This window comes from Spea bombifrons, chromosome 4 (genome assembly GCF_027358695.1).
Source record: "Spea bombifrons isolate aSpeBom1 chromosome 4, aSpeBom1.2.pri, whole genome shotgun sequence".
Lineage (NCBI taxonomy): Eukaryota > Metazoa > Chordata > Amphibia > Anura > Pelobatidae > Spea > Spea bombifrons.
The window spans coordinates 99,209,369-99,235,317 of NC_071090.1; the positions used below are offsets into that span (position 1 = coordinate 99,209,369).

General features: G+C 43.3%; 2 protein-coding genes across 2 annotated transcripts; both read left to right on the forward strand.

Moving 5' to 3' along the window:
* The first annotated feature begins 6,879 nt into the window (after window positions 1–6,879).
* On the forward strand, window positions 6,880–10,680 carry TMED4 (transmembrane p24 trafficking protein 4). The gene is made up of 5 exons (XM_053462841.1): window positions 6,880–7,091; window positions 7,765–7,865; window positions 8,344–8,469; window positions 9,064–9,210; window positions 9,884–10,680. Exons 1-5 carry the CDS (start codon window positions 6,929–6,931, stop codon window positions 10,031–10,033), a joined length of 687 nt encoding a protein of 228 aa, XP_053318816.1. The 5' UTR covers window positions 6,880–6,928; the 3' UTR covers window positions 10,034–10,680.
* A 3,675-nt stretch (window positions 10,681–14,355) lies between these two features.
* Window positions 14,356–22,924, forward strand: DDX56 (DEAD-box helicase 56). The gene is made up of 14 exons (XM_053462817.1): window positions 14,356–14,482; window positions 15,375–15,536; window positions 16,068–16,222; window positions 16,314–16,484; window positions 16,824–16,914; window positions 17,298–17,539; window positions 18,410–18,541; window positions 18,824–18,937; window positions 19,152–19,246; window positions 19,799–19,875; window positions 20,010–20,099; window positions 21,219–21,324; window positions 21,788–21,888; window positions 22,245–22,924. The coding sequence occupies exons 1-14, from the start codon at window positions 14,432–14,434 to the stop codon at window positions 22,332–22,334; spliced, it is 1,677 nt and encodes a 558-aa protein (XP_053318792.1). The 5' UTR covers window positions 14,356–14,431; the 3' UTR covers window positions 22,335–22,924.
* Window positions 22,925–25,949: the final 3,025 nt, after the last annotated feature.

The window sequence follows — 25,949 nt, forward strand, 5'->3', positions numbered from 1 at the left end:
CAGAGTGATTAATTTGCATTGAATGACGGTGGAGGGAGTTTCCTACCTGATATTTAAAGTTCTGATTGTAATAGCGCTAGATACAGGAGTCAGAGGTCCATGGGCATTATCCTGCCACACATACCCAGCCAGCAAGGAACTGCAAAGTCGGTTCAAATAGAAGTCACTTAACCCTCGTGCTCTGCACCGGCGATTGATGGTGAGCACACCGATATGACGTCATATCCCAGCCCTTAGCACTGAAGCTGTGTGCACCCATTCACCGAAGTGAAGGTCTATATGAACAGACCTCTCCTTCCCACCATAAGACCACCAGGGATTAAACCAGGTATGGCGAAAAGGAGAGGAGACAGGGGAACAGAGAGAGAGAGAAAAGTTAGAAACTGAAGAGAGTAATACAAAAGGAAGACAGCGCAAGAGAAAAGAGAGTGAGTGTGTGTGCGTTTTGAAAGTGTTCGTCATGTCCCCAATGAACCATGTCTGTGAATATCCCAGATACCAAACATAGTATACAATATATAAAGAATGATATTGAAGATTTGATGAGGTCCCTTTAAGTATTTTGCATACTGGTTCTGTTTTATTTTTTACTTGCATTAAAACTTTTATTGCAGTTGAGCTTATATGCAGTGATAATTATCCGTGGATCTTTGACAGCATTGAACGGACCAACCAATTACATTTTTTAACAAAGAAGACAAGTATGAGCATGGATCCCAGGCGTCTGCTGTCTGTGAAGCTCTAGTCCATGTCAGTTATGGCAAGCTTCTGGCTGGCATGGCGGTTCTTTGTAGGAGAGGAGACAGAGGGTTATAAAAGGATAGTGTCTACTCCCAACACATTTTATTTCGCAATATGCCAATATGAATAAAAGTCTAGGGAAATATTTTTAGCAGATCACGCATAACGTAGCTTGAGTACCACCATTACTAAAATTACCTGGAGTGGAGTCTATAGATGTCAAACAAGAAAAGACAACCAATGCACCAAGCGCAATACGGATGCCAAATGAGCTACATGGCAGGACATGGAGGATTGTGATTGTGTTTATTTTGGGGTCATACGAAAGGTAGTGGAGGGGGTATTTCTTACCATTTCAGCCCAGATTTACCACCATCACACTTCCTCTAAAGAGCAATTCTGTTCTTGAATAAACCTCTGGCCATTAACATGAAAGTTCATGTATGGGGAGATGATGTGGTTATTCAGTCAAGAACTAGTTGATGCACTAGTCATGGCTACCTCGTTATTTTAATATCATAATTATGTTAATAAGCATGTCCCATCAACTGATCGCCTGTTCTTCCAGTCCTCCTAATTGCCTTCGCTTTGTCTTCCATTAGGAACATTGGTCCGAAATATTTTTGTCTATGCAATGTCGTCCAATGGCAAACAAAGAAATATATTCTATTGTAGGATTTGGGAGTATGGATACATGTCCCATATGTAAAATATATTTCTTTATTTGCCATTGGAGGACGTTGCATAGACAAAATGATTTGTCTATGTAGATTACCCATTAGCAGTGCTACAGTTTCCATTGTATTAGCAGGTTTAGGAGGTCACCTTCATACTTCGGAAATTGTGGGTCTCGCAGCTTCTGGTGGGTGAAACTCTTGTATGGAAACACTGTAACAAAGTAACCTACTCAGAGGGTAAACTAATCTGCCCCTTTAGCTTCACAGGTACTCTCTTTATCCAGCATCATTAATGTAGGGGGCTCAGCATCTGTTAATTTCCTGCTGTGAAGCCCATTTACACCAAACAACTGTGAAGTTGTATCTCGCTCTATCTTAGCTGGGTGGTATTTGTTACTATTCTTCTTGTGTTTATTTAAGGTACGTTACTTAGCATGAGTAAACAGTGCTCAATTGACCCAAGCAAATCAATTAGAGCAAACTAAAGCAGCTGCAGCCACAATGAATACAACGAAACAGCAACCGTTCAATACCTTATTGTCCTGATTACAGGGCGGCGCACAATTCCCCCCAAATTTAGATCTTTAAATTAGGGGTGAGGCCTATAACCGGGGTTTAGATATTTTCAATGTCCCCCTATCACTTCTATGCCCCCGTCTCCTTTCATGTGGCTCCGCTTCTTCTCTTGTATCATCTTGTTCTGTCTCCTTTCTTCTGTCTTTCGCTTGTCCCCATGTGTTCTGTCCTGACTCCCGGCGCAGTTCTGCAAAAGGGCGGAGCTTCCAGGCACACCCATTCCCCTGATTGGAGGAATGGGGAGAGACTGTCCTAAGAAACCCCAATATTGAAGACCTTTCATTGGGCGCAGCCTGTACTCGAGACAATACGGTATATTCATTATCCTACTACTCAGGACATTTGTGTATACTATTTAGCTGTATACATGTATGTTCATGTATAAATCAGAAAGTATCTATAAAACTATGAGGCCTAAAAGTATAAATGCACCGTCAGTGTATATAAGTCCCACACGCCCTTTCATGCTATTCCATGTACTCCTTAATCCTTTGTTCTGCGAAACGCTACCCTTTACTATGTATCTTCAGCAAGATGCGGAGGAGCAGCAAGCGCACAAGCACAGAGTGAGCAGTGCAAGGACCCCTAAAGCGTGCTTCAAAATGAGGTGTCAATGGGTCTTTCACCCCCAAACCCAAATAAACTCCAAGTATCCATTCTATGTAACCCCAAATCATTTTAACTAAAAGTGGGAAGGATGTGGAGTCATTTTTGGAGTAACCCTAATGCAATAATAACCCCCAATGCAGCCAACCAGCATATAAACAATATACATTTTTAAATTAGCATAGCGTAAGTGGCATTGACGTTGAATCATTTTATGGCTTAAATATTGGCTGGTATGTTGCCCGCAGCACTTCTTGTGGCCTCCCCACCAGTGAGATATACCTTTTGATAGCTACTCTATAGCACTTAAAGGTGTGGATCTAGGTGGACATCTTCAGAATGAGTACATTTATACCGAATATGGAAGGTCATTTCATTCTCGTTGATGTTTTGTAGATTGCAAGCTACTCGCCTTTTCAAAGTGTTATGCACTATTTATTCTGTCCCGTTTATCCATTGTACGGCACTAAGGAACATCACAGAGCCATAGAAATAAAAATGTTTTCCTAAATTTGTGAGGTTTAATGTCTTTCAATGCGTTCTCCCCTTGGTTCTAGTATCCCATTAGATAGAAAACATCTTTTATGTATATACCGCCAACAACTAACACAGCGCTTCTTACAATACACATATTCAAGGGGTATGACAAGATGAGAATTGACAGACTAAGACAAACCAATACATTAGGTTTGCGTGCAAGCTGACAATCTTGAGGGAATGGGGTAAGGACAAACAGAGAAAGGTGAGAGGTAGTGTGGTGGTTCTATCAATGAGGGGGAAGTTCTAGCAGCTAAATTGGTGCGGCTTCTATGAAGATGTTTTGAGATGTTTCTTGAATGTCGGGAGGGAGGGTGAATGCTGGAGGTTCGGTTGAAGTCAGTCCTGGGGCAGCCCGAGTCAAATCTTGTAGACGGGAAAAGGAAGAGGGGATAAGTGAGGAGAAAAGCCTTAGCCCATGGGAAGAACGTAAAACTCGAGTAGGGGAGTAGATTTTTTTTTTATGAGGGCAGAAACGTATGGAGGAGAAGTGTTATGAAGCGTCTTATGTGTTAGTACAAGATTCTTGGGTGAGGACATGGGCGTAGGAACCGCGGGGGACGGGGGGGGACAGATCCCCCCCCAGTAACTCACGCGGGGGGGACCAATAATGAAGAAATCCCCCCCCCCGGGCCGTAGGAACCCCCCCAATAGAAACGCCGCAAATGCGGCTCGCGAGACCTCGAGGTGCGGCCCGCGTAAGATTGGCAGCCAGGGCAACTGATCTTACGCGGTCCGCACCTCGAGCCCTGCTACAACAAGAGCCCTGCTACTTACCTGTGGGAGGGTCTTCTGTACTGCAAAGAGGAAGCGGAACCCAGCAGAGTTCACGTGACATCACATCACATCCTGCTTCCTCTGTGCAGTACCAGAGAACGCAGAGGGAGGCCGGGCCCCCTGCTGAAGTCTGTGAGTGGCATCGAGGAGCTGCAGTGCAGGTAAGGGGGTGGGGAGGCTGTTTGAATCAGTATGCGTGATTGAGGGAATGAATCTGTGAATGAATGAGTATATGAATGAATGAGTGTGTGTGATAGCATGGATATGTACGTGCTGGAACCTAGGCATGATGGGACTGTGACTGCTGTTAGCAATCACACTCCTATCATTCCAAGTCAGCCAGTACATGCTGAAACCTAGCTAGCTGCCCCCCTTGTGTATTGATGCTGCCAGCAATATGGGGTCTGCACATCACTTACAGCCACCCTGTACCAGCATTTACTGGCTGCCTGGGTATGATAGGAGTGTGATTGCTGTTAGCAATCACACTCCTATCATGCCAAGTCATATTGCTAATTTTTTTTGTCCAATTGTGGTGTGTTACCTACTTTTATTAAAAATGTGTTCATTTTTATTAAAGGTGGGGGGTCATTTTTGGTTTTGGCTAAGTGAACCGTGAATGTTTTGGTCCAGAATTTTCATTTTGGTGCATCCCTAGAATAAATAGAACGATTTCATTTTTAATTATCCTGAGTCCTGAATTTGTAGTCACAAAACTTTCTAGGCCCAGAAATCAGTGAGAGGAAAAGTAAAGGTTTTGTGTCATTTACTTTATTTTAATCTGCATATTTTATTAAAGGCCATATTTTCTCACAGTGAAAAATGAGTGCGGCCCGCGCACGTATACAATTCTGATGAAGTGGCCCACTGCAGAAAAAACTTGGACACCCCTGGGGTAGACAGTGAGAAGGGGGGGTAGACAGTGAGAAGGGGGGGTAGACAGTGAGAAGGGGGGGTAGGGAGAGGGTAGATAGTGTGAGAAGGGAGGGGGTAGATAGTGTGAGAAGGGAGGGTAGGGAGGGGGTAGATAGTAAGAAAGTGTGAGAGGGGGGCGAGGGGTAGATAGTGTGAGAGATGGGGGAGAAAGTGGGGATCTGATGGGGGAAAATGCTGTCCCCCCCAGATTTTTAGGGGTTCCTACGCCCATGGGTGAGGAATGACCATAAACGATAGATGTTTTTTAGGTGCAAGCGGCAGGATCTGGAGAGGGACTGAATGTGAAGGATGAAGGAGAGGTTTGAGTCAAGGGTGACCCCATCTGGCCTGGTTAGTAGGAGAGATAGTCGTGTTTTTAATGCGGACAGAGAATTCAGGTAATGGGGTGGAAATGTAAGGAGGGAAGATAATGAGTTCAGGTTTCAGGGAGTATTGTGACATCCATGAAGAAATAGCAGACAAGCAGTAAGTAATACGGGACATGAGAGACGGAAAGAGATCAGGAGAAGCCAGGTAGATTTGGGTATCATCTGCAGATAGATGATACTGGAGGCCGGCTAGCTGGTGCCTTCCCTTGCGGGACGCGGGCAGGACTGCCCGCTGACGTCAGGGGGTGGTCCTGTGTCGGCGGTGGGACCTCCCCCTGACATCAGTGGGCAGTCCCGGCCGCGTCCTGCAAGGGAAGGCTCCAGGTAGCCGGAGCCCAGAAGTTCCGAGGTATGATAATAACCATGAACTTTCATTAACATGACAAAATATATACAGAGAACAAAAAGCATCACCAAAAAACACAGCTTGTAGTCACCTACACCCCTGCTCCTTTATACTGCGTATAACACTGTATCTTACGGCATATATATATCTGCGCTATAGAAAACTACCGTATATCCCATGTCATTTAACACACGTGGAGGTGGCTGTTAGCCAGTAGAGCGGCACCCCTATTGGCCAGTTTACAGCAAAAGCACCAAATGAGGTCAGGGAGCACATAGGGGGTTATATTATTATTATTATTACACTATTACTATTACTACATTATTGGCCCTGTATAATGTATACTTAAATGTAAGCGCTATCACGCCTTCTCACACATTGAATCATACATTACACAGGGCCAGCTCAGCCCTTCGCACCGTTGAAACCAGGCAGTGTTAGTCCATAAGGAATAATGACGCAAGAGTTAAAACCACAAGATGTTGCTGTAACTCAGCAAGGCCTCTAGAAGAATATTTGATTTTAGAATAAAATCTCCATTTTCTGCAGCTTTGCTGTATATTATTATAACTTAGAAAATGCCGAACACCGTAATACCCCCATACATACCCAAACATTCTGAGCTGCAAGAAAACAGGAGCATCGGGAGATCAAAGTGCGACAAAAGGATTCGGGTGCAAAAGAGGGACTGACCACCTTAAACAGGGACACCGGGGAGGATTGACAACAGCTGAACTTTCTAAATGAGCCGAGCTGGAGATTTAAATATTAACCCTTTAATGACCCATCATGCAGATTCTGTATGTATGTAGCGACTCCACAAACAGCTCTAATACCGGCCCTCAATGAAAGATTGACTTGTCATTATTTGAAGATACACTTTGAGTCACCTGCATTCAAGCAGGGATATAAATCATAGCGTACTGGTAGGAAAGCACGAACAAGGATCCTTAGATATGATCAGACAAGTGTAGAGTATGAATGTCAGCTCCACACTCTGTAACCCTAAGATCTCGCCCCTTCATCCTAAGCTTGGTGCTAAACCCCCGAGATTTATGTCCATGACTTGGGCGTCACCTGATCGTGCCATACAAAGGCTGCACCAAGCCACTCATCATAACATCATCAGTAGCGTTTCCGTGCCAACCAGGTCGTAAAGATGGCCGAATTAAGGTGACGCTTCCAACTAGCGAGTGGTGACGTTGTCCCCAAGCCTCTCTTTGGATCGCCCTGTAACCACGCCCACCAGAAACACTCATCCAATCCATATCCGAAGCTTTACACGGGAACGAGGCTTGACCCGCAGAAGGAGGTTTTACGCATACTCCTCTGTCTTTTCAGCAGTTTGTCGCTGATTGCCTGTCATGTCTACCTTCGGTTCTGCTCTCGGGATCCTCCGATCCCTGCTGCTTTTATCGCTTATATTATTGCTACAGCTGGGCGGCTCCAGAGGGCTTTATTTTCACATCGGGGAGACGGAGAAGCGCTGCTTCATTGAGGAGATTCCCGATGAGACCATGGTGATAGGTGAGGGTGGCAGGTGCAGGCCGTGTTGTCATGGTTATATCGGTGGACGTGGACTGCTGCTGCATGTTAGGAGTGCGAGGGGACGGTTTTAACATCATAGATGTTGATAGGATGTAGTTTTATGACGTTGTACCGGATGCTGTTGCCTTGGCTGTATGTACCAAGTGTAGGTAAAAGTGTATTTAAGCAATAAAAACGTGCATTTTGGAATAACCTTACATATTTATAAAACACGCCTTGCACATGTTCTCCCCGTGTTGGGTGCGCTGTAACATATACATTCTATGATACTGGTGACACGTAGTAACAGATTTCCAGTCATGGAGTACATTTAGTACAAGTCTTGCTTCTGACCTCCCATCACCATAAAGAAAATATGAAACAATCTTAACACAGTAAACACTTTCCTCAAGGGACTCTTTGGCTTTTGACAGAAAAGAACCATTTGGCCCTTCTGGTTAGGTCCTGCTTTAAAGCCTTAAACCTTAACCGGTCCTTGATCTTGTGTTAGGATTCAGCCTACCATTTCCACTGGGATGCAGATCCACTTATCTACAACCTTCTCAGTAAAGTGAAACTTCATTACATTACATGTAAACCTCGATATGGGACCGGCAGCCAATTACAATGTATCTTTTTCCCTTTTGTTAATTCCCTTTCTGCATTTTTCTAGGAAACTACAAGACACAGCTGTGGGACAAGCAGTCTGAAACCTTCCTACCTTCTACTCCAGGTCTGGGCATGCATGTGGAAGTGAAGGATCCCGACGGGAAGGTAACACTGCCGGATCTTCTTGTAACAAGTCACTTACGTGATTCCTACCGAACAACAAATAGTGCAAATAATCTGTTATTTAAATGGTTAAAAACATTAACCAGTGCTGAGCTCTTATATGTCGAATTTCCCCCACGTGTGCTGCATTCATTCATTCATCTGGATGGAGCGAGTGAAGAAGAATGAGAGTTAAATGTTTTTCATGCCATTTAGTGTTAGTAGAGCTAATAAACAGTAATAATAGCCACTTCAGCGGGTTTTCTGTATCGTATTATTAGTCCTAACGAACCCTTAGAGTATTTGAATAGCGTGTGATACGTACATACACGCAACATACGAAAGGGGTCTTTATGAATGAATGTTAACCATGGCAAACAATTACACGGGCTAAACGGTATACAAAACATTGGGCTGCCTGTGACCTTTTTTCCCGGTATGTTACAAGGCAGGCTAAATGTCCTTATGTGACCTTCCCCAGGTTATCCTCTCCAGACAGTATGGATCGGAGGGGAGATTCACATTTACCTCCCACACGCCGGGGGAGCATCAGATCTGCCTGCATTCTAATTCAACAAAAATGGCTCTGTTCGCCGGAGGCAAACTGGTAAGAGAATGAACTCCGTCCGCTTAGTATCTGTTTCTCCCTCTGCTTTCCCAATAGGGTGTAGCAGGATTTCCGAAGTAGTCATCCAATAAGGCTGGAATAGCAAAGAAAGGAACAACTGTTTCCAGTCTCTTGGCGTTGAGACTATATATGTTTTGTTGTTGATAAGGATGCCAGTTTCATTAACCCCTTAATGACAAAGCCCATACATGTACGGGCTCAAAATGCATTGTTTTCAAAGGGTTTAGGACCGCTCATTGTCCTTAAGGGGTTAATGTCCGTGCTACATCTAGAGCAAAATGCGTATCAGCCAAGAGCTTTTCAACAAAGTAAGAACTTCTGTGTCATGCGCTGGCAGTGGATTTAAAATTATCTAGTAACACAAGATAGTTATAGAAAGCTTTGTGGTGAGTTAATCATTAAGAAGACAAAGGCTAATAGAAGTTAAATGTTAATGTAATCATGAAAAGGCCAGATTTGGTGGTGCTTATAATGGGAGTACACCGAGTAATTACATGGTAGAAAATCATGATTTCTGTAAAGAGGAGACAATAACTATTTTCCCCATCTGTTTCTTCTTCCGCGCTGACCCAGAGGGTTCATTTAGACATCCAGATTGGTGAACACGCTAATAACTACCCAGAGATAGCAGCCAAGGACAAACTGACTGAACTGCAGCTCCGGGTTAGACAACTATTGGATCAAGTGGAACAAATCCAGAAAGAGCAGAACTACCAAAGGGTAAGAGTGGGTAGAGGAAAGTAGCTATCTTGGAGGACAGGCAGAGGAAAATCTTGTAGATGGCTATAAAGAGACCATGGTATGTGTGAGATGTGGGGCAGAAGTTGTGTACAGAGGGTATACACACAATTATGTACGGGGAATAGATCCCAGCATTTCTTCACTTGGTTGCGTGTGGTGAACATCATTCTGTGTGAATAGGCCTAGTTGTATGTAAATTGTTATTTATTTCATAGAGCGCCATCAAATTCCGTAGCGCTGTACAATGGGTAGACAGAACATAACAAGTAGTATATGACATAATAATTTGACTTACAGTAACAGATAAGGAGGGCCCTGTTCAAGAGCTTGCAATCTAGAATATATTGAATGGATCATTTTGCTTGGGGGAGCAAATGCATATGGGGAATATGCAAAGTCCCCTATGGATTTGCAAAAGGTGCACCTTAAAGGGACCACATAGCTATCCTATCTATTAAAGTGCATATGATGGCTGGAGTGTCCCTTTAAGAGAAGATGGCTGCAAATGTACTCTATAGTGATGTGAAAAGGAGAGATCTCCATCCCTGTGTTAGGAGAGTAGCTAGACCAATGACTGTGAATAAAGACCGGGTCTACTGAAAGACTTTACCAAACATACAGTGCAGCCCTAATACTATACATTTCTTTTCAGTACCGCGAGGAGAGGTTCCGAGTGACCAGCGACAGCACCAACCAGCGTGTTCTGTGGTGGTCCATTGCCCAGACTCTCATCCTTATCCTCACAGGCATCTGGCAAATGAGACATCTCAAGAGCTTCTTTGAGGCCAAAAAACTGGTGTGAAGTCCCTACATCTGAACGCGCACCCATTACGACTCAGTAGATCCCTACACCCAAATCATGCCCCCCTTTTTTTTTTGCTGTACACCAGATTTTCTGTTCTTAGAGACACTTTCTTTCCTTTTTATGTACTTAACCTCCCAGCCTCTGTTGACAATCAACATGAACAGATTCTCATAGCTGCTTCTGGGGTTTCCTTCCACAAAGGCAAACTCAGCCATTGGGAAAAAGCAGAACGCCTGTTTTATCAGATTGCTCAGACATCCCCTCTCTTTCTCATCTGTATGTTACTGCCGCGTGTATCCTGCTCTTAGCTGGTGGACAGCGCCAGAAGGAGGGCTGTGGGACGCCCTTGCTAAACGTTGGGCCAAAGCACCAAGTAACTTATTCTGGCAACAAGAGTGATGCTTGTACGCTGGACGCAGCCTCTCTGTGACGCTACCAGCAGCACATCCATCCTAGACAAGACTGAACGTTCGCATTCTCCGTACCGGAAGCAGTGACCTGGAGAGCTGGAACCTGTTTGAGAAACAATATTATACGAAGCTTCTTGGAACTTCTCCTGTTCTCTAGGCAGGATTTGTTCCAACCGAGATGGCTTGTATAGTTATCCTCGCTGTGTATAAAAGGCTGGTGTGGTTATTCTCCCCTCTGTGCCCCGTTTTTGTCTTGTAGCAGAGCTGTTATGCCACAACTATTTAATAAGTGACCCCTTTTTCTTACTAGCGCTAGCAGAAGTTATTTAACGTTGCAGTAAAAAAAACTTGCAGAACAGGCCCCAACTTTTCTGAGTGGTCTTCTCAAAGGCATGCATCCTTTTTCTCAGTTTAATCGTTTCAGGATGCATAAAACCCTCTCATCACGAGAGGTTTAAAGAGCTTTACCAAATCTACTTCTCTCCAGCTGTATTTCAACTGAGATTCGTCCGTCGGGGCCATAGGGGATGTTGTCAGCTATAGGACGTGCGGGTTCTTCTGCGTCGGATATATGACAAGTATACACACGTACATATATGTAGTATACGCACATACACGCCACTCGCTGGTACTGAATTAAAAGGAAATCCCGGTGTGTACAGAGAACAGAAAGTCTGGTGTATAAAAAATATCGTCGCCCTTCCTCGGGGTGTCTATAACAGGCCGTGAGTGGTTACCAATTTTTAAAAGGAATTTGATTTGCCTCAGAGATTATGCAGAAAAGTCGAGGCTGCAAGCTAGATCCATTATGTAGCTATAGCAGAGTGTTTGGTTTTTAATTTTATTTAAGGGGCCGAGGTAGTCGCGTAACGACCGCCAATCAGGGCTAGATGAATCCCAGCCGCCAGATAGCAGTTATGGCCAATATCGCCTCCGCTAATAAGTCAAATAAAATGAGTTTGTTGTAAAGATCAATGAGGAATACTAACGTCGGTTAGTTGGCAGTGGTCATGCACCCCCCATGCATTCATCTCTAGCGCAGACCCCTCTCTTCCATTAGCATGGTAGCCAGGCTAACGTGCCATATCCCTTAAAGGAGCCAGGCATAGGTGCCTTGAGGGGTATTTCACATAGAAACACCGCAGGGCATGGAGAACGGAGGAAATGTCGATATAATCCCCGTATGACATGCCTGTTCCTTTTTGGATTTGGTTGCCTTTTATACTGATCTTTACCGATATGATTTATACAAAATATGTTAGCCGCCGAGGCCACCTCTTAATAGACCACCCAGCCCCTGTTTTAGAGGAGGGGTATGTCAGAGGGGACCGTGGGTTTGATACCACTGATTGCCGTTTGCCCACAGCCGTGACCATAGAAGCACTGAAGGTCGGAAGCATTGTTTTTCCTAATAGCCAAACTAATAGGTGCCCCCCACGCACCAAACCTCTAGCTTCAGAATTTACAGAATGTACGTGGATTTCTCCCCCTCGCAAATATTGTTTCTGATATTTTATTTTGTATGTTTGGGATTCAATGTTTTAGGTCTGTCACCTATTTTCAATTGTAATAAAAATAATAATAATAATCGTATGTTTAATGAATGGGTGTAATCAGTTGTTTCGGTGCTAGTGGTCATTGCTCCCAGAAACACGGTGTTAATCGCTTACATTCTTCATAAAAATCCATCATACGCTCTATTATGCTGTATGGACCCTTTACAATTTCATGGTGTCCCTTTTTCAAACGCAGAATACTTTAATATGCATTTTATTTATTAGGGCTATCAGGGACATTAAACTATCCCTGTAAATGTTGGCAGGGGTGCAGCGGTCAGTCACTTGGGACATTCCCGGAGTAGTTTGTTGCAGACAATTAGGAAGAGATGGCAAATGTCTGGTGTTTCTCCATTAAGTACTGGGAAATCCGACCATTACACCCACAGGGACTTTTGTGATATCACTCCAGTAAGGTTTTTCCAAACTGGTGCGGCCAGTAAGGTTTTTCCAAACCAAACTCATCCACCATGTCTTCATGGACCTTGCTTTGTTCACTGGGGCTCAGGGATGCTGGGATAGAGAAGGGTCTTCCTCAAACTGTTCCCACAAAGTTGGAAGCAGAGCATTGTCCAAAATGTCTTGGTTTGCCCCCTTCAGGATATCAAGACATTTTGGACAATGCTCTGCTTCCAGCCCCATCGAACACGTTTGGGATGAACTGGAGCGCAGATTGCGAGCAAGGACTTCTCGTCCAACATCAGCGCCTGACCTCACAAACTGGATGAATAGGCAAAAAATCCACAGAAACACAACATAAGGGGGGACCGACCAACCATCAGGACAAACAGGTACGTAGCTGCAACGGGGCCTGTGCCTCTAGGGCGACCAGTGCCCGTGGACTGCGCAGATCCAGAGATCCAGGTCGGAAGGGCCCTTTCTAAACTATTTTGAACCGGTGGGGGGGGGGCAGGAGCATATAGGGGTCACATCATGGATATCATGTGACCCCCACGGTGTAACCAAGGCTGCCCGTACCGTGTGCATGAGCACCCAGAGGGAAAGCTGCAGGAGGTAAGCGATGGGATATATGTGTTTGTGCGTATATATATAATATTATTTATATATATGCGGATGTGTACATGTGAGTATGCATGTATACTTTGCATGTGTGTATGAACATGGATGTGTAAGTGGGGTGAGATGGAGTGTGTTAGTGAATATGAGTAATTGTGTTTAATTTGTGTGTGTTTACATATGTTGTATGTTGGGGGGCAAGGGGCAAAGAGGGCACAGACAGCTGTTGAAGTTGGGGGGGCCGGGGCAATTTGTCGCGACAGGGCCCCATGGTTTCTAGTTACGCCCCTGCTTATACATACACCAATGATGATAAAAACATATAAAATCTCTTTACGAGCGAATAAGCAAACATTAAATGTTACAGCGGGAACGTGACTGCAAATCTTTCTAGAATTCCAGAAGCAGAATTTGGCGAGAAAGCAAATCAGCGATCAGAGTCAAACTAAACATCCAGACTGAATGCGGGGAGCGATCTGCTAAAACTGAGTCATCCCTACCCCACAGTACCTGCTAGACTGGGAACTCCCCACCTGTTGCTAGGTAAGCCAAATTGTTATGCCCTGCCTACCCATTGTACAGCGCTACGGAATATGATGACACTATATAAAACAATAATAATAAACAAATGTGATCACTGAACTAGTTTGTCGTTGAGGTTGTGTGTATGTCAAACCCTTTCAAAGGGTCATCAAATGATGACTACCGCAAACTGAAGAAGAGACTTGTGAGGTCCTGGAAACATATGTAACTTACCTACCAATAAAAGGTATCAACTTCTACCAAAGACACAAGCTTCTCATGGGTTAATAACGTTACAGCCATTTTTCTTGTGAAGAGCACTACATAACTTTCCAGTCCAGCTCTCTATGTTAGATGGCATTACATTCCTAGAGAAGTGGTTGCCAACTACCCAAACTGGGTTTTTTAAACTACAACCCTGCAAGATCTTTTTGGTAGTCACTATGCTGGCTGTGAATTGTGGGAGTTATTGTTCAACAGCTGCTGGCTAACGTTATTGCTAACGCCTAAAAACGGCCAAGCGGTGACCAATACAACTTCCTCTACTGCCCTGCCGTCTTAAACTACAACTCCCGTAACCCCCTTTGCAGTTGCGGTTAGGCAACATAGCCTTACCGAGAATCATGGGAGTTGTAGTTCCGCGCTCTGATTATATTTTACGCGTTGTTTTCTCAGATATTTCTATAATTGAAAAACGTGTAGCGAGTCTCCGGTTTAAACGCATTTGCAGCCAAATATTCTGATTTTGAAACATTTAACATGACGACGGCTCTGCTTGATTGCGCAGCGGACATACCCTGTCCAGTCCCACTCTATGATGGTTGTTGGCGCCGCTCTTTCCTGTGCTCCCGTCTCTGTGGTTTTCAGTCCTCCAAGCGGCACACGTGTAGATGGCTACCTTACGGTTCCACGAGCTGGGGCTGGACGATCGGCTGCTGAAGGTGAGTGGAGACCGGATACCGACACCAGACCGGGTTATATGTGACAGTTATTTGCTTTAGAAGTTATATCGTACCCTGACAGTGGTATATATACACTGCGCTGCTATATGAAAGGGTTTCTATAACACCCTGTTTTGGATTATGTAAACTAACTAGAACTATTCATCTGTTTATGTTTTCTGAACTGAATTTGTAATCATTGCTGTAAGTGTATACCCTGGCAATGCTACTAACTTCAGGACTTGACCAAACCACAGGGATCAGGGGTGCTCTGGCTCTTAAAGTGCTAGTCCTGGCCCTTAAGGAAGTATTTTTCTCCTGTTTCCTGAGATACACCATCAGAGTCACACCGAGGTCCCCCATGCTGTGCGACGAGACACATGTGTTTTCTGCACAATCATAGATCTTTGGTGTTTATTTTGAATGGCAGAGTAATGGTGATCATCGCACGATTGGTGAGCTCGCACGTGTAATGTTGTGCTTAAATGCGCAGTTGCCTCCTATGGAGCGAGGTGTGCCAATGTCATCTTATTGAACCGCGCTTCTGCTATTAAAAGATATACAAAGATCCAACAAATTGCCAGAATAAATAAGTGTGTTCTTCCAATTATGGCTGAATACACCCCGTCGCTCTGTCAGAGGACCCATAGATAATGCCGCGCTCTAATGTACGCATTAGATTCTGTGTGACATTCCAAGTATGTACTTTTAATGCACCTTTTAACCAGGTGAGGCAGGTAACGGGTATCGTGGGTTCTTCTAGGTGGAAGCCCTGATTGTTTGTATTTTAGTGGACCCTCCAGTAGAGTTCTTCCTATTCGGGTGACGATGTGCAGAAAGAATTAGACTTTGTTGAAATGTGTTGTATTTGTTTTGTCTGGTTTGTCCGCAGGCCGTTGCTGACCTAGGATGGGCCAAGCCAACTCTAATCCAGGAGAAGGCCATTCCCTTGGCCCTGGAAGGGAAAGACCTCCTGGCCCGGGCAAGGACAGGGTCGGGAAAGACTGCAGCCTATCTAATTCCGATAATCCAGAACCTTCTTCAATCCAAAATGGTATGTTGAATAGTGGCGCTGCCTGTGACAATGGGCTTTATCAATGAATCATGCAAAATCCATTACAAAGCACTTTAATACGCTTTTTTTGTTCAATACAGAATACTTAATCTTTAGCCATTAGATGTCTGAGCTATAGAATGCAGTAAATCCTTTACACAACACTTCTACTCAAGGCATTTAAATTAATACAATCCATTTTTTTATGGTTAACTTTGGGCGATTGGTTCTGTTGTCCGTTCTACCGTGTAAATTAGTGAAACTAACATGCTTTGTGTGTGAATGAATGTAAGTTTGTTTCTGTAGCTCTACTTGCTGCTCATTGTGCAAAGGACACAAGTATCAAAGCAAACGTTGTATCTGTGCTTTTCTGTTTAACTTGTTACTAAACCACCTAATAGATTGTAAGCTCATGAGAGCAGGGTCCTCCCTGTCTTCTGTACCAGTAAGTCTCATGTTTTCCTCTCATTGTGACCGTGCTACAGAATCTGCTTTGCTTCTCAGTAAAAATGAATGTCTCTGTCTCCTTAGACCGTGTCAGAACAAGCAGTCAGGGTGCTGATTCTGGTTCCTACCAAGGAGTTGGGCCAACAAGTTCAGCAGATGGTCCGGCAGCTGACATCGTACTGCGCGCGTGATGTCAGAGTTGCAGACATCTCTGGTCAGGCTGACATATCTGCTCAAAGGTAGGATTTGAGGCTGAGAGTGGCCCGTACACATAAGCCGCACATGCGGCTGTTCCAGACACCTCTAATGTTTCCCCAATCTGCTGTGTAGGCCTGTCCTGATGGAGAAGCCAGACATTGTGGTGGGAACCCCGTCGCGTGTTCTTTGTCACATGAATCAACAGACGCTATGTGTACGTGATACTCTGCAAGCACTGGTGATAGATGAAGCTGATCTTGTATTCTCATTTGGATTTGAGGAGGACTTGAAAAACTTGTTGTGGTGAGTAAGGAACTGTTGGACCTTTCGGGTAGCAAGGATATTTTAGGAAAGAGGGAGGCAGTCATAAAGTCCCTTTTTGATTATTACACAAAAATAAAATAGAGGGGTCGCATGATGGGGAAAACATGCTTATAAAAAAGAATGTATAATGGCAGGGCCATCAGCAAGACCATTCTTTGGTTACTATGGTGGCAAGATTTCTTTGGACTCGAATTGCTCTATGTATATAACCCCTAGAATTTGCATACAGTAGGTTATACCTTGTTAAGGTTGCTATATTATAACATTTTAAGGTTTTTAATGTTCTGTAATTCCTGAATCCCCATGTTCTGATTTCAGCCAGTTCCCCAAGATCTTCCAGTCTTTTCTTATGTCGGCCACCTTCAATGAGGATGTCCAGGCGCTTAAGGAGCTTGTTCTGCATAATCCGGTGAGTTTCAGTCTGGAGTTAACCTTTGTATATTGTTCAGTATTACCCTCATCATATGGCTTCTTGGCTTTGTGGCCTACAACCTTGATGTTTAATGTTTCTGGGCAGGGCCAGGTGTATTATTATTATTAGAGTCGGTACCTGCAGAGGCTGTTTTGTTCCTTTATTGCCTAGCTGGGGCAGATGAGAGCATATATTGGGCTCCAGTTGATCCTTGGGGCAGGAATAGATCATCGTTTTGTGCAGAAGAATTGCCCAGTATTCCTCTTATGTCATGTCTCGTATGTGCTTTTTGTATTTCATTGTGACATATGCCCTTAGTTTTCTTTTTCCAGGTCAAACCACTCCTTTCTCCTTTTGTTAACCTTCCATATCTTCCTTAGGTAACACTTAAACTAGAGGAGTCCCAGCTACCCGACAGCTCCCAGCTCACCCAGTATCAGATCCAATGTGACGAAGAGGACAAGTTCCTGCTGCTCTACACCTTGTTAAAGTTGTCTCTTGTCCGCGGGAAAACTATTATATTTGTAAATGAGGTTGAGAGGAGTTATCGGCTAAAACTCTTCCTGGAACAGTTCAGTATCCCGGCCTGTGTGCTGAACTCCGAGCTTCCGGTGCAGTCGAGGTAGGAAACCAGCGATGTGCTTGAGGTTTTAGAATTGCCCCGTGTTGGTTGAATTAATGGTCGAATTCTCCTCAGAAAGAGTTTTCCTTTAATTAGATCATGCGCATAATCGAGACAAGGCACACAACACACAAAAGTCGAAGCGTTGTCTAATTACGTATTTGGATTACATGGTTTATATAACCTCTTATCTACTTCTAATAGCATGCATCATTATAATTGGTTACTTTTCAAGCAAGTTACACCTCTTTAAGCTGCATAATTAAGAATGGCCTAGACTTGACCCTTTGCACATATATATAGAATAGAAGAACATAGAGTAGACATGTTGGCGGGAACTCGTCCATATATCATAGACTAGACATTCCCTGCTTTCTTATGTCTTTGTCAGCAATAATATTTACGATAACATAAACATTTTTCTAACACCCCGCAATAGCAGCAGATTGCCCAGCAGCCAACTACCCTGTGCAAAAGGGCATAGAATCTACATATGCGCTATTAAGATGTTATCGACTTTCTGTCTTCTACTGGACTGCAAAAATATTGGATCCTTTTTTTTATAGCAAATACATTGTGCACAGTGGAGATTATTAACGTAATCTGTTTCTGGATGAGTAAAGTGAAAAATGTAAAATGAAGATGCGTTCAATGTAAATATACACGTCAGGAGCCGACCTAGGTAGATAATGCAGAGTTGTCTTGAGATGTATTGGTTTGCACCTTAACAGTAAGTCTCTGCTGGTATTAAATGAATAGCAATGGCCCTTTTTTTTGTTAAATACACAAGTTACACTCCTCCTTAGGCTTTAAAATGTGGTGCTTTTCTCGGGAGAGCCAATATCCGGCATTACATTTTTGTTCTTGTAGGTGTCACATCATTGGGCAGTTTAATCAGGGATTCTACGATTACATTATCGCGACGGACGAACATTCATTATCCGAACCGACTGGAAGAGGGAGAAATCAAGAAAAGAAGAAGAAAGGAGGAAAGGCAGAAAAGTGAGACCCATGCCCAGTTAAATCTAAATCTAGCTTTCTACCCCAAACACACTTTGCTATTGACATCACCCATGCTCTGCCTGGCTACTTAACCCCGGCTATCCTTGTAACATTTGCTTTAACTCTTATTCCTAAACAATACATTTCTGGGTAACTTTTGTGTTCCTCTGACTCTGCTCAGCGCTGTTTCACTGTCCCGCTGCCCTCCTGTCCACATTCTTGCGGTGATCCTGCTGTAGCTCTCATTTCTTCTGATTTCCTAAGCCGTTCTCTGTATTCTAGGGCTCAGAGTAATGAGTATGGTGTGTCCCGAGGCATTGACTTTCAGAATGTTACCACAGTATTGAACTTTGACTTCCCGCAGTCTGTTGACTCCTACATCCACCGTGCTGGAAGGTACGTGCGATGGAGGCTTCCAGAGGGACCTCCTGTCTTTTTAAGTGTGATATCGTGAACTCCTTTTGTCTCTTTATCCCTGCCCTTGGCCATACAACCCTACCAGCCCCTGTACGTTCCTCTCAACCAAAACCTTCAACAATTGGGATTTCTTTCCATCTGTCCTTGTATCGCAGGGTCTTTTCCTAATTTTATCATTTGGTGTCTGTTTCAGGACTGCCCGTGCTAATAACCCTGGAGTGGTTCTGACTTTTGTGGCCCATACGGAGCTCCACCTGTTGTCTGAGATCGAGGAAGCTCTGGGAGGAGGTAAGTTGGGAGGAAAAAAAAATTAATGTATATTTCTGAAAATGACAAAGTAGAATAATCCATCTCCCTGAAAATCATTGTATGAATCAATACGAGCATATAAGAGCTTCCATTCATTTTTATAAACCTGGAGACTATGTACGCACAAGCGACTTTCTCGGCGACAGATAAGGAGCCGCTAATGCACCACTATTTAATTAATCCATTTAATTATGGGGTAGTTAACAAGCGTATTAAACAAAAATAAAAAAAAACTGCACGTACATCATGAGTCACAGGAGAAAGGGTTAACTATATAGTAATTATCGATATGCTCAGTTGTCCATGTTCTAAGCTTATTAATTTGGGCAACTTCACCTTAGAAGGCACTGGTTCCTAACTGTATCTGGAAGGGCGCCTAGAGTGCTGTCTGCCTAAAGAGACTTTGCTATAACCATTTCTGTCTCTCAACCCTCTTTAAACAGCGATACATCCAATGGCTTGTCCTGTCTCGGGTATAAAGCACTAGTCTTTATTTTATTTTATTTTATTGTTTTTGGGGTTTTTTTGCAGATGGCCCGGAGAAGTGCGCCCTGAGGCCGTATCGCTTCCGCATGGAGGAGGTGGAAGGATTTCGGTACCGTTGCCGGGTATGTATGAGTTGCAAAGGTTAATAACGGGCTGAGCGATGCTAGTATCTGTATTTAATGTCTATTTAAAATGGATTGTAGTCCCTGTTCTGCCGGTATTGGGATTTTGATTTGTATGTGATCTGTCCGGATAGGATGCCATGAGGTCGGTAACAAAACAATCCATAAAGGAAGCTCGTCTTAAGGAGATCAAGGAAGAACTGCTTAACTCTGAAAAACTTAAGGTTAGTAAATTGATGTAGTAAATCATTATTGAAATTGTTAGTTTACGTTACGCTAGATTTAAGATGCGTTGGCTACTGTTCATGCAGGTGGGTAGAGGTGTGATAAAACATTTCGATTCACTGTGTACTGTGAATTTTTTCTTTCTTCCCTCCACGCTGTGAGCTTACTATTGTGGTCACAATCCAGCCATTGTACGCGCTTTTAACGCATATGATAGATGAGTGGTCCCACTTGATTTTATTTTGAGCCCACTCCCCCTAGAGGGAGATCTGCAGCTGGATACTCCAGGATACGTCGCTGCCTCTCTTAATAAATGGAAAACTGTCCCTTAATAATATTACCCTGCAAGACAGAATGTCAGTCTGTACAGAGGGTAAATGTGAGCGCACCCAAGGATACCGCGTACTGTGACTCAGATACTCTGCATGTGCGTCGCACTCTGGCCTTTCACATATCAGATAATAAATCTGCTGAAGCCGGTCGCACCTTTGTGCTTCCTTAAGTTTTACTCCATGGTGACAGATACGATAATCAGTTCTATATGAGGCCCCATCAGGGCTACGGAAAAAAATGACCTTGGTCCGCTTGGTTTGCGTTGCGGGTGTCTGCCATCCAGGAACAGCGACTGGCAGGAGCCCAGCAATTAGTTCTTTCTGTGCTGGCCATAAGAATAGCCGCAATAAATAAAATTACTTGGAAGATGTGTCGTCAAATAACACGCTATAAAAACTAGAATTTTTTTCTTTCTTTCTTTCCTTCAATGTATGTGTGTCCTTCACCTAAAGCCTGGTAATTCTGTTTATTCAGGGCGTTTAGGATTTAGACATTGCACTTATTTTGCATTATGTTAAAAAACACCTCTGCTATTTTTGGCCAGTGTTTAGAAACTATTTTACTATAATTTCTGATGCTGTATTTAATAATTTGTCCTTACGTGATCTATTTTTTCTAATTATTAATCTTAGCCTAAAATCTGGTTTTAAATACATGCTAAAATTCAACTCAGATGTACTGATGTGTGGTGCTTTAAGCTGATATAATTATGTAAACGATCTCTGTTTTACTTTTAAATCTGTTTCAATATATATTATATAATTTTTTTTTTTTCTCTTCTACAGACATATTTTGAGGACAATCCTCGAGATTTTAACCTACTCCGCCATGATAAACCTCTCCATCCTGCAGTCGTAAAGCCCCACCTTAAGAATGTTCCGGATTACCTGAGTATGTCCTGGCAAATGCTGAAATAGACTTTCACTTACCCCTATCCGCCCCCCCATCCCATACATACTGTATGGACATACGTATACTGTGCTGTGCATGTGCTGATGTACTACCTGCCCGAGCCAGTAGGTGTCGCTGTGTTTATAAGAATATGGTTCCTGTGGGTTTTACTCTGTATGACTGTCTCTAGGTGTCGGTGCGGCCGACAGTCACATTGTTCGCTTCTGTGTGTTTTGCCCCTGTACATGTATCACAGTTAATGTATATGATGGTGTTGCTGTGTGTCCACATTCTTGGATGCCCGCTATTTCTGTAAACCCGTATACCGTTGCTACTATAGGATTACTGCTTTATATAGCGCCATCATATTCCCTTTTTTTCCAGCTTCCCGGCTCATAGCCTTGTTAATAGCCCATTGCCCTCTAACCCTTTATTACACTCTTTGCTCCTCTTCTCTCCTCAGTCCCCCCCAGCCTCCGCACCATTGCTGATCCTCTGAACCTGAAAAGAAAGAGAAGAAAAATGAAACCCGCGATATCTAGAATCCAGGAGACCAGGTCAAAGGTAGAAATATCCTGCTCTTATTTGTCCTCTAAAAACACTACATTTTAAGATTGGCAGTTCCTATGAACCATAAAGAGTTAAAAGAATAATTTCTGGGAGAGGTCTGGGTGTCCAAAGGTAGTATGAATGGTACCTAATGCTGCATTAAATGGTTTAATTGGGCGCCATCTTTGAAAGCTTGCTCTATTTAATCTTCAGCCTTCAGTTGTAGCTCCCTGGATTTAGATTGTTAGTGACAATTGCCGCTCTCAAACAGCAAAAATATTCTTATAGAGAAATTTAAACTGCGCCCCAGTTTTTTTTTTTTTCTTTTTGGACAATGAATTATAATTTACCTGACGTTTCTCTATTTTCAGTTCTCGAGGCCAACGAACCCGCTGCGAAGCTTCAAATACACGCAGAGCAGTAGAAGAAAAGGTCCTCGCAAAGGGGCAGAGGAATCGTGAATTACGGGGGTGGTTTAAACAATCTTACTACAGCATTTCGTACTATACACACACCTCTAGGATGAGAAAAGGGGTTGGGGCCAACAGATATGGTGTTAAATGGACAAGCTGGGATAACTTTGGCTGTTGAGAGGACTCTGTGCATCCATTGCCCTGTCCTGCCACTTAAGACTGATGCTGTCATAAAAAACGACAACCTGATCTCTTATGGTGTATATAGACATGTTTATTCCTCCCCACTTGTCCTAGTGCCCAGGTTTAGTATCAGGCGATCAGATCCACAATAAGTTCTCTGTAAATAGCCTGATATTTATTTCTGAGAATGATGCTATGACCTCATGCTCTGGTTTTCTTCCCCATTTGTGGTCCTTCACAGTGACCCTTTTCAATCCTGGAGGGTTTTTTCCACCCCGTTTTTGTCTTTTGAAAGAACCTGCAGGTAATACTGCTGAGTGACATCGATTAGGGGTACCCCACGAAGCCAGATGCAGCCCTTAGTGCTTTACTTTCACAACTCCTCCTTTTATAGGTTTATTATATGCAATATTAATATTTAATATTGCTTACGATTTACACTAGACTTTTGTCATATGGATAATAAACAGTGTATTCAATAAATTTCTGCGGTTTGTGCCAGTGCATTTTCTTGTGTTTTTTTTTTTTAAGCTTGCACTTTCGGTAGGATAGCGTTGCAGTACAACAGGACTGGTCACCCGTATAGAAGTCACTGCATTACACTTTGTTACCCTGCGCTTCATTGAAGATGTACCCTAGCAGTCTGCAGTAGGGGATTAGCTGCTTCTGGATAACGCATAGTTAAATCTGTGACATTTATCAGAGACCCTTGCAGGAGAAGTCCACTGGGTCTTGACCTTCATACTCCTTAGTGAAGTCAAGAGGCTGAACCTGCAACTCTTCTGCAAACGCCTGCTTTAGTGAATATACCCCTTAGATGAGTTCTAACTGGCTGTATGTAGTAAAATCCATGCACAATCTCTAATATCTTGTGAATACTGTGCCGCTAAAGTCACCCCCCTAAGGAATGTTGATGTGGATTCTTTGTAAGGCCAACCCATCAGGTGATGCTCTGAAAATTGGACTTTCGTGGACTGGCCGTACTGGGCTGCTATACAGCCCCATAACTTATATGTAATCAAACGCTATCATATAGAGCTGTGTCAAGGCTTAATACCGACAAATACGTTATTCTGAAATACTTTGTTCCTTGTTAAATGCTTGGGGTAAGGGTTATCTCTGTGATATGAGGGTGATAAGATGGTTACAGCTGTCTGTTTTATCTGTTCTGTACCTATTATCGCTGCAGATCATTGCTGTCCTCTGGCTCTATTCATGTCTTTCTCACCTTGTACCGGTCCGCTGGCAATGGAGAGGATCCAAACAGATAAGAATAATTCCTGCTGACCTTGGAGTCCTAGATATGTGTAATCACTTAAAAGTGTATAGAGAACAGGGCGATTCAGTTTACCAAGTGTACTCCTCAACTATTGTGAACATGACAAGGTCTGCTTCAAGTAGGGAGTCTTCGTGTTTCTCATGGGGCCAAAAGGCTTCCGTATAGAAATACAGCTAAAATGTGTTTAAAAATTGTGAAATATTGTTTTGCATGCCTTACTCATTTACATATAACTCACTGGCCACTTTATTAGGTACACTATTTTGCCTTCAGAACATTCCTCAAAGATTTTGGTCCATATGGACATGATGGGATCACACAGTTGCTGCAGATTTGTCAGCTGCACATCCATGATGCGAATCTCCCGTTCCACCGCATCCCAGAGGTGCTTGAGATTGAGATCTGGTGACTGGAGCCCATTGGAGTTCAGTGAACTCATTGTCATTTTCAAGAAACCAGTATGAGATGATGTGAGCTTTGTGACATGGTGCATTATCCTGCTGGAAGTAGCCATCAGATGATGGGTACACTGTGGTCACCGCGCTACGGAATCTGAAATAATAATAATAAAGGGATGGGCAGCAACAATACTCAGGTAGGCTGTCACGTTTAAACAATGCTCAATTGCTGCTAAGGGGCCCAAAGCGTGCCAAGAAAATGTTCACCACACCATTACACCACCAGCCTTTGATATAAGGTAGGATGGATCCATGCTTTCATGTTGTTTACAAAGTCTGACCCTGCCATCTGAATGTCGCAGCTGGAATCGAGACTTATCAGACCAGGCAACGTTCTTCCAGTCTTCCATTGTCCAATTTTGGTGAGTCTGTGTGAATTGTAGCCTCCGTGTCCTGTTCTTAGCTGACAGGAGCGGCACCCGGTGGGGTCTTCTGCTGCTGTATCCGATCTGCTTCAAGGTTCGGCGAGTTGTGTGTTCAGAGATGGTATCCTGCATACCGTGGTTGTAACGAGTGCTTATTTGAGTTACTGTTGCCTTTCTGTTATCTACAACCAGTCTGCCCATTCTCATGACATCAACAAGGCATTTTCGTCCACGCAACTGCCGCTCACTGGATATTTTCTCTCTTTCGGACCATTCTCTGTAAACCCTAGAGGTGGTTGTGCGTGAAAATTCCAGTAGATCAGCAGTTTTTGAAATACTCAGACCAGTCCGTCTGGCACCAACAACCACCATACCACGTTCAAAGTCACCTAAATCCCCTTTCTTCCCCATTCTGATGCACGGTTTGAACTTCAGCAAGTTGTCTTGACCACGTCTACATGCCTAAGTGCATTGAGTTGCTGCCATGTGATTGGCTGATTAGCTATTTGTGTTAACTTCACTTACCTTTCTAGGTCACCCACAACAACCAAGAATCTTTCAAGAAAATTTGACCCCCCCCAACTTTTTCATGTTCCAGGCATGTTTGAGGATGGATGCTGCATCCTGGTCTACCCGGAACAATAAAGAGAACACAAAAAAAATATCTCCGTGTTTCCTGAACACACAGCATTATGTGTTCAGGAGAGACCCCAAATCATGAGTGTGTAAATTTACACAGTTGCCCCACAAATGTGCACCTCTTGTTTTTAATGGGATAACTACCCATAAATACCAAAATAACCCCCACAAACTATATATTCATGAAATGCATCTTACAAATCTTACAAGACTATTAAATGTTTTTTTCCTACCTTTTCACATTTGTTACACATATCATGATGAATGCCAAACATAGGAAGTTCCTTCCCTGGGTTTGGAGTCATTTCTGTAAAAAAGTTTCGGTGTCTCTCCACACCTGGGTTTGGGGCCAATTTTTGTTTTGGTGCCTCAAAGCCAACTAGCACACAAATACTTAATGAAATAACAGCTTACTTATCATATCTAGTGGTTAGGGTATTGCGTAAAGGGTAGTGCTGGGGTACATTTAGTGGACAGTGAAAGTGTAAGGTTAGGTTAGTGTTAATGTATGGTGTTAGTATGATGATCATATTAGGTCACTGGATATTGATCAGTAATTAATGATCAGTTCACACCTATTGGTCGGGAGTGATCTGATCATCACCAGCACATTCCTGATTGGCTCTGCAGCAGTTTTCAAACTAAATATGTAGGTACCTGGCATTCCAATCATATTGTAAAGTAAAACACATACTGGAGTTCATTTTGAACAGATAATTCACTGCAAACAAATCAGTGC

Coding starts and splice junctions, on each gene's coding strand:
- TMED4 (XM_053462841.1), top strand. CDS start 6,929: ATGTCTACCTTCGGTTCTGCTCTCGGGATCCTCCGATCCCTGCTGCTT. Junction 7,866..8,343: donor TGAAGGATCCCGACGGGAAG/GTAACACTGCCG, acceptor GACCTTCCCCAG/GTTATCCTCTCCAGACAGTA. Junction 8,470..9,063: donor TGTTCGCCGGAGGCAAACTG/GTAAGAGAATGA, acceptor GCGCTGACCCAG/AGGGTTCATTTAGACATCCA.
- DDX56 (XM_053462817.1), top strand. CDS start 14,432: ATGGCTACCTTACGGTTCCACGAGCTGGGGCTGGACGATCGGCTGCTG. Junction 16,485..16,823: donor GACTTGAAAAACTTGTTGTG/GTGAGTAAGGAA, acceptor TTCTGATTTCAG/CCAGTTCCCCAAGATCTTCC. Junction 18,542..18,823: donor AAAGGAGGAAAGGCAGAAAA/GTGAGACCCATG, acceptor TCTGTATTCTAG/GGCTCAGAGTAATGAGTATG.